General features: G+C 40.4%; 3 protein-coding genes across 3 annotated transcripts; 1 reads left to right on the top strand and 2 right to left on the bottom strand.

Moving 5' to 3' along the window:
* Positions 1-670: 670 nt before the first annotated feature.
* On the bottom strand, positions 671-1,448 carry RB195_013412 (uncharacterized protein; the record flags this gene model as incomplete). Its single annotated transcript, XM_064203209.1, has 5 exons — positions 671-748; positions 806-881; positions 1,006-1,130; positions 1,223-1,372; positions 1,428-1,448. 5 exons carry the CDS (start codon positions 1,446-1,448, stop codon positions 671-673), a joined length of 450 nt encoding a protein of 149 aa, XP_064059090.1.
* Positions 1,449-4,332: 2,884 nt separating this feature from the next.
* RB195_013410 (uncharacterized protein) lies at positions 4,333-5,805 on the top strand (the record flags this gene model as incomplete). The annotated part of the gene is made up of 2 exons (XM_064203207.1): positions 4,333-4,373; positions 5,124-5,805. 2 exons carry the CDS (start codon positions 4,333-4,335, stop codon positions 5,803-5,805), a joined length of 723 nt encoding a protein of 240 aa, XP_064059088.1.
* Positions 5,212-5,637, bottom strand: RB195_013411 (uncharacterized protein; the record flags this gene model as incomplete). The annotated part of the gene is made up of 1 exon (XM_064203208.1): positions 5,212-5,637. The coding sequence occupies one exon, from the start codon at positions 5,635-5,637 to the stop codon at positions 5,212-5,214; it is 426 nt and encodes a 141-aa protein (XP_064059089.1).
* Positions 5,806-8,804: the final 2,999 nt, after the last annotated feature.

Raw genomic sequence — 8,804 nt, 5'->3', positions numbered from 1 at the left:
ACGACCTCAGAAAGATGGAAAATCAAGCGTCAGAGAGACATTCCGACTATTTTGAGGGTAACGGTTAAGGGTGCACGGTCTCGATCATTCACTACGGGAACGCGCCACCGCTGTCGACTTCAGCACAAAATCTTTGAGTGTGTGAACGTGTGTACGAGCTCACAATGACTTGAAAGGGTTTGTCAATGTTTTAATCCTCCCCAACAAGTCAGGTGCCGATTTATTATATTTATATTATATATGATTTACAGACCCCGACGGGGAAGTCTTCATTGGCACTACATGTGTTTCGAAACATCGATCATGCAGTAACAGAAGAAATTCTTACCGACAGTATAACACCAGCCCCATTATAACTACTAGTTACAAGAATTAGTTGTGCCACAATTGCGTCGTAAAATATTTTCTCCACTCAGCAAATCTTTATGAAGTTTTGTGATGAATCAGTTCAGTTTCCATTGCTTGAGTTCTCGGTGATCTATGAGTGTACCTGGGAATTTATTTTTGAGATACACTACTATTTTTGGATTCCATTGTGAATTCAGGATCTTGGATTTTTTTCGGCTTTTTTAGATTCATCTGAAAAAAATCTGTAGCAAAAAAGTAAACCTTTTACATGAAAATAATGCAAAGTCTTTTTATCAAACTTTTTCTTTGGGAATTTGGTCATTTAATAAAAGATGCAAATATATTTATGTGTTTCGTATTCTTTCTTGTAGCTGCATCCAAAGAATTCCGAATTCTTCAGCTGAAATCAATATTTCAATGGGCGATAACGTGACATAAAACAAAAGTTATCACTCACTCTTGTAAGGTGTAAATCCCATTCTTTCAAAACCGCTTTAGTCGCTTCAGTCACATTTATGTTAGTTTTATTCTGCCTAAATCCGAAACAATAAATTTGTGTCTCTTCAAACTTTGCTCAAAACCAAAGATTAACTGATTAACTAACCATTAATTAATTAATTAAAGAGAAGAAGAAAAAAGAAAAGTCTAGGTAATTACGTGGAGATAAGAATAGAGAAATCTTCAGGATAATTCTTCATCGATTCAGGATAGAGCCATGTCATGTCTTTGTTGGGGTCTTCCAGTACCAGCCATCCCAAGTATTCCAGCTCACATCTGTACTCCTAAATAGGCAGCGTATTGCACTCAAGTTTCCATGAATTGAGGGATGGCACCGAACATACTTTTGAGTAGTAGTATTATTCCTTATACTAACCAATTCTTTTCCGACTTCTTTCTTTTGCACTTTGCTCTTAATTTCTTCTGACAACTTCTCTTTTATTCCTTTTTCAAGTGGATGTTTAGCCTCCTCAGAACAATCTGGTAACTCGTCGGAACATTCCGTTGAGGTCACAGCCAACACAATCTAAATCTCTTCTCATACCAGGAGGAAGCCGTCAACAAGAGCAGGAAAAACTCACAAGAATAAGTGTGTAACGCATATCTGCCAGTTTGCAAATAGTTTTGCCTAAAGTTCTCTTTGAGAGAAAGAAAAGAAAGTCTAGTTGACTACGTGGAGATGAGAATGGAAAATAGAGTTCTCTTTGAGATAATCTCAGCTCAGCAACAGATAAACTTATAGGGCTGTCCTGCACGTAAGAGTGTCATTAGGATTGTGTTTGGTTCCTTTCAGGTTATTTATAGAGCACATTTTTTGTACTTTCAGCAGATGTTTTGCCAATATTTCCGAAGAGTTTTGTAGTTTAAACATTTACGAGTATTCATGTTAACTAATCTTTACACTTAAGCAAGGTTATGTTAGTGATACATTTGTTAAAAGCGGTAACACTGACAAGATTAGCGCCATTCAAAATATCTTGCGAGAGGTTTAGGAACTTAAATGAGGGAGGTAATAATAGTTTTCGACTTAGCGATCAAAGTTCGAATAGAAACTTTCTATATGACATCGAGCGGGTGTAGTGGAGTCGGAAGGAGTTTCCCCTGCATGCACGATCGATCTGAGGTTCGAATCCGCCCTACTGCTCACTGAGCCTTTCATTCTTCCGAGGTCGATATGTTGGTACCAGACTTGTCTTGGAGGGTAAAAACGCTGGCCTAATTCTTGGGCTACCCCCGCAAGTCAGGCTACAGGCTCGTAACACGTACGTAAACCTCGAAAGAGTCTGAATTGAAATGAACTTGGTCGCGCATTCTAAGCGGATTGATTAATGCAAGACAATTTTTTATTTGTAACATCTTCACAAGATCTTATTTTTGTTTGATTTGATTAAATAGCCAATATCCAGAATAGACTTTTCGTTCATTCCGCATATTTCTTATTATTTGCTCTCTGACTTTCTCTCTTTCAGATGGGAAAATGAGAGAGGCTTCTCCTTTTTTTTTCCAGAATGAGGTTATATACCATCAAAAGATATAGTCACAAAGCTCAACCATTTTTCATCGATTAGGTCACAAAATGGAATGGTTAGTCGGAAGGAACGCGTTTTCGAGTAAGTGCCAAACGCATTAACGAGAGCTCTTCTCTATCTACTGAATGTAATCAGTAGTGGGCGTCACATATTAATGTGTGTTCTAATTTCTCAAACCATTTACGCCAACGGAAAATTATTCTGTCAGGTCAGCAGAACTCGCTCTGAAATAAGAGTGTTGTGGAGAGGCTGCTTAAGTATGAACGTTCAAGAAAAGATTTACTGTTCCTAACAAAGTCTTAGTACCTATAACTTAAAATGATCTATTTGATGTATGGATATGATCCAACCATTACTTAATGAAGACTGCCTATTTTTTGAATTCTTTGAATACATATTCTAATAAATTCAAATATCTACAAATTAAACACTTTAAAAAATACTTCTAACTCGTTTTTATGTTCGAGACATTGGAAGAATCCAAAACGGTGATCTCAGCAGCACAAAAAAAACATTTACCGATCAACGCAATAGTTACATGTATTGTAGTGCGAAATCCACAGATTAGCACTTTATTGGGATACACCATAAAAGCAGCATAAATTAGACAATTGTCGTGATTTGTCGTGATTCAATGACTACGTGATTATGGATGATAATGATTATGGAGCACTGCGTTTCTTACACTTTATCTCAAATGTCGAGCTTTCGTGAATACTTGAGCCTTCAACTTGAAAGCAACGAAATCAACAAATTCCTAGTTTTTTTTTTCCGAAAATTTCCACTACTTCGCAAAAATACTCTGGGAGATAATCCCGATAGTCTCCTGAATTTGACATTTTTTACGGGGTTTTCCTACATTGTCATCAAAAGTTAACTAGCGACAGTCAATTCGTGCCAAAAAAATTCGCACAGTGATCCACGACAATGCCTACTTGGAAAAACCTGGTAGGGCCAATGAGGAAGCGTGAGGTGTAGACAAGGAGTCCTGTAAGCCTAGAAAACAGAACAAATTCACAACAGGAAAATACTAGAACTGCACTATGATGCAATCAGGAATGTGATCTAGTCCGTGTCTTTTATTTCATCCCCATAATCACAGCAGATTTAGGATTCCATTAGTTGTTCTCTTTTTGAAATCTTTTTACAACGAGTTTTTCTAATACTTTCAAAACGTACATGTTTTTAAAACTTAGTTCTGATCGTCAACATTTGCAGCAGCTACTCGTTAATTTCTCTCTAAAAATGAAAATGGATCTATCGCATTTTTTTTATTATAGTTCCATATTCATGGTACGTTATCGTTCGCTCTGGATTAACAGAAGGACATCCCCACCAGTAAATCCGCAATGATCGCCGAATTTGGAAGTGTTTAATGTTTTGGAATAGACAAAATAGCTCTGTGTAGAAAATGGTGAAAACGTCATCGTAGCCAATACCCCCGCAAGAAGTGATGAAATTTTTTGCGCTCTGTTGAGAAGAATGAGGATTTATTAATTGTTCTTCCTAAAATGTGCATGGAATTCCTCACTTCTTTAATTGTGCTGTCTTAAGGGTTCTTACCTGTAAGAAAACTACATTGCTAGTCCAGTGTATAGAAACACCTTTTTTTTACACGTGGTTCCTACCTCCAAAAATTTATCCTTTTCTCTGGTACTTCTCCTCTCGCCGAACTGATCCAGAGATTTCTTCTAGTCTTCAACTTTAGGTTCATTTTCAATATTAGTAAGTCAGCATCAAAGATACACGATTTTCGATTCATTTGCCGTGCTTTACTTCTTGTGTGGCAAATTTTTTGCCCTCATCTAATTTGTCTTCAAAAGATTTAAACAATTTTTTGAAAACAGGCTGTAAAAAGCAAGGTAAGACTGAGTCTTTCTTCTGCGGTCATCATTGTCCCCATCTATGAACTCGCCTAAATCGCTCTCAGAAGTTCACTGTGAATCCAGATTGAAAAATGCACTTTGATGCACCATTATTGGCTGCGAAAAATATTAGGTGAAGTGAAAAGTTCTGAGCGTTCTCGCTAGTTGCGTTTAGTGAGCCAAGTCCGACGATGTTAAAACATCACAGAAGGGGAGGGGGGCAATACTGTACTATTCCACGCTAATTTCAAGATGACATAGGAGCACAAGAACTGAAAAAGATCGTGGTCCAATCACGGTGAGCAGAGCCAAAAGATCACCAAGTCCAGATAAATGGCCAGAAAGTTTTTGCTGTGTGCTTGGCCAATAAAAAAAAATTTGAGTTCCATCAAAGTATCGCTAGACTGCACACATTTTCAACGACGAGTCAAAAGCTTGGAGAGCTTGCGTGAATGATTTAACAGCACCCGCCATATATTAGGGTGTTCGGAAAGTATCTGCCGAAAATTTCGCAGTAGCGCAGATTTTTTGAGATGTTCTGGAAGCCCCCGTTTTAAATATATTATATGAAGGCACTACCGCTTGTATACACATAACATATCTGGCTCCCTCTTCCTTGCCTATTTCATCCTATGATGAACGTTCCACCCATGTTCGACACGTACTCCTTTACGAGTTCGAATCTGGCCACCAGCTGCTGAAGCCCATCGAAACTTAAGTCAAGTATTCTTCGCTGAAGCCCCTTCTGAACGGTCTGTGCGCGCTTCGTTTCAGCGCTTCTAAGCCGGAAACAAGAAACTTGAAAATGAGCCTCGCTATGGTCGACCGACTGCAATATTGTTCGACGAACTGAAGAATCTGGCGGAGAAGCATCCATATGAAGGTATGCGGTACTTTGCTGCCAGTCTTGGCTGTTGGCTGTCCACTATGAAAAATGGACTGCGATCTCTCGGAATGCTGAAAAAGCTTGGTCAGTGGCTCCCACATGCATTGAGCGACAGCAATCGCCACAGACGCCTGGACACCTGCTCTCCAGAAGTCGCAGACTCGACTGGTTGGACACCATTGTCACTGGAGATGAAAAATGGGCTCTCTATGTCAACCACACCCACAATCGTGCGTGGTGCGCTGGCGATGAAATGTCGGATCCTTTCGTGAAAGGTGAATTCCATGAGAAGAAGGTCAGGGCTGAGCGTCTGTACCGTTTCAAACTGCTGCCGGACAACACGACAGTTACTGCCGAGGTCTACTGCGCCCAACTGCAAAAACGGGCCGACAAGATCCGCAAGGAGCACCCGAAGCTCGACAACGTTCGCCTGCTGCACGATAATGCGCGCCTTCACATCGCGAAGAAGACTTGCCAGAAAATTCTGGATGGGAAGTTCTACCGCACCCATCGTATAACCCGGACTTGGCCCCGAGCGACAACCACCTCTTCCGACCGCTTTAGCATCACCTGGAAGGGAAGCTCTACGATGATCGTGACCACCTCGAAAATGACTTTCGTGCTTCCTTCGCCTCCAAGTCGCCGGAGTTCTACGCCAAAGGAATCCGTGATCTTGTGAGACGTTGGCAGAAGGTTGTCGATTTTGACGGAGATTATTTTGTCGGATAATAAAATGTTGTTAAAAGGTTGTGTTGCTTTGAAATTTTGCCGTATTTCGGCAGATACTTTCCGAACACCCTAATAGTATAGTACCAGGCACCGAGCGAATATCACCTTTTCAAGCATTTGTAAAATTTTCTTCACGGTTCAAAAACTGCATCAAGTGAAGATTGCGAAAATGAGGTGGTTACGTTTTTTGCCTATAAGGATGAGAACTTTTTCAATTACAGATTTATGAAAGAGCCGTCAAAATAAACAAAGTTCCCGAACAAAGCGGCGCACATTTGATCTAAATCGTTGAGTTCTAGCTAATTTCATCGCCGAACTGAAGCGAAGAAACGCTCAGAACATTTTACTTCATCTTATAGATGTGCTTTTAAGAGCCTTTTTTAAAAAAGATTGTACACAGTCAATAAAAAACTAAGAACAAAAATTTTGTTGAAATGTCCATGCATACGGAATGCCGTGAAAACAAGTTGCGGGGAATTTGAAATTTTTGACGGCTAATTGCAATGGGTGTAAATTGGATCGCACAACTCACCGGTGCTTATGCTGTACGATTATGTTGCCATAGGTTTTCTTTTCAATTCCCCATAGTTTCTGTTTGTGTGTTTGTGCAATAGAAAAGAGCAAATCTCTTTTTCGAAGGTCAAGCTATTACGGCACCACCAAATTGACGATTTTGAGGTCTCTTTACAAAGTATATATGTATGTATATGATTAAAAAATGATAATAATGACCATTCTTTGTCTCTCTTTATTAAGTTACCAGCCTGAACGTCCGACTAAAGCCAGACTTCAGGCTTTTTTTTGTGTTCGCTTCGCTCGCCTTCAAATAACAGTATCGACATTTTTGTAAAATTAGAATGGCTTTTCCTGTCAACGCTTTCTTCAATCTTTTTGCCCGAAAATTTAAGCATAGATGAAAGATTTAATGGTTTTTTCCCTAAACGCTCAGTTCTATATTTGGAAATTAATCAAACTTGATTTTACATCTATGTTCCTCTCAAACCTCCACAATTTGGGAACACTATTGGAAGTATGAGTTTTTTCCTTCTCAACCATTTTCAAAAAAAGATATGCTAGCATGAAGGTGTGAATATCACTATCATAGTGATAAAAATAACGTTCTACGTCAGATCGCGTAAACCGTTGGCTACTATGTATTGTATTTAAGCAACCGTACGCACATGTGTTTCCTCCTTTTGAAAAAGGCTATTGGCAGCGTCACGTAGACATGCTGGAAAATAGATATGTGAAAAAAAACCATAGAAACCCATTCTACTGCGTTGGGCTCCCGCGCACCAATTCGACGCAGTGGAGCCTTCTCTTCCCACTCTTTAACTTTCTGGCGCACCATTCCGACCCATGGGACCAGTCGCACCCCAATTTACAGCTATCTTGCTCCGGGGCACGAATTCGACCCCGTACGACCCGTCTCACTCAATTTTACCGCGCTGAGGCTCTAGCGCACCAAACCGACGCCATAGTATCCGTATCCCTCTCTTTTTGGAATTTCTTGACTGAGACACACACATACATAGACGTACACAAGTGACAAAATACACCCGTTATTATACAGCATGATAGTTTGCAAATTTGGAAGGAAAAAAAACACAAAACACAAAGACACTCACAAATACACACACACATACACACACACGGACTAAGCGCGTTATTATATAGCATGATTATTCTTTTCAAGTGACTTGATGACTCCAATAAATCAATCAGTAAGATTGAATCAACGTTCCAAGAAGTGTCCATTGCCATGAGGAACGGATTGCTCTCCAAGCAAAACTATCAGGGAAGAACAACGTCACCGAATGTATTTGACTATGCGAATAGAATGCGAAGTAACCACAAAAGCGCCCCGGCCGAGAAAAAACCAAACATTTATGATTTTTCGAGTTTCAAGCTACGTGTCTCATGTGTGTTATTTTCCACTTCTGCTATAATTATGAAATAAGAAAATCAAATCAGCAGCAACATGATGTTGCTCCTATTTCTACGAGTATTGAAGATTTGTATATCTCCTCATATAACCTCTCTTCATATTCATTTACATCCCTTTGCTGCTTTCGAGATAGCGATTTTAGGGAATGAAATGAGGCGTGCAAACACGGGAGGCACTTGGATCCACGGGAAAAGTTGGCGGGTAAATCTCAGGAACGCTGACTAACTCTACTACCCGGAAACTGTCTGCCTGCTTCAGACTGCTGTTTGATTACATGTGCAACCCCACTATGTGAATTGAGCAGGAAGAATTCTTTTCAAATCCTAAGGATTTGTCTACGACTTGCCTTTCTACCTCTAACTATGATATCGAGAAATAGGCTTAAAGGCAGCATATCGCGAATCTGAGGTGGTGCGGATCTCAGGTGGTGTATCCGTAAACTGGGTCGTAGACTATGGAGACGGGGATATTTTCGCTCATCTCTCCGTGCATCACTGCAAAAGGCTGCCTCCAGAATGCTGTTTTCTACGACGCCGTCTCTCGAATCTCCACCTCTGGCACCCGTCCGCCCTGCGATTCGTTGAAAATCAATTCGAACTGCTCCGATAGGCAGTAAGGGACGCTACGTTCGCAAGGGTGCGCTCTGCAGTAGAAGGCATTGTACAAAACAGCAATCAGGGGCCGACTGCTCGCGGTGATTCAGGGAGAGTTTAGCGGAACCGCCCCGGTCTCCATAATCTACGACCACGTATACAGATACTCCACTTGAAATCCGTGCCACCTCAGATTTGTGGTATGCTGCCTTTAAAACATTCCCTGTATAGTGGATAAGTTTGTTTATGAGTTCGATGCCATTGGAAAAATGAATGTGATACATTGGAATAGTTATTAGTTGCCAGGATGGAAAGAGCACAGCCGAGCAATAGAGTTTAGCGGGCAGACCGTGTTCTGCCGCACTCTAGGACTATAACTGGGCAGGTTATGAGCAACCAAAACAACAA

The sequence above is a fragment of the Necator americanus genome, chromosome V (assembly GCF_031761385.1).
Source record: "Necator americanus strain Aroian chromosome V, whole genome shotgun sequence".
Classification (NCBI taxonomy): Eukaryota; Metazoa; Nematoda; class Chromadorea; order Rhabditida; family Ancylostomatidae; genus Necator; species Necator americanus.
This window is presented reverse-complemented; position numbering and strand designations above follow the sequence as displayed.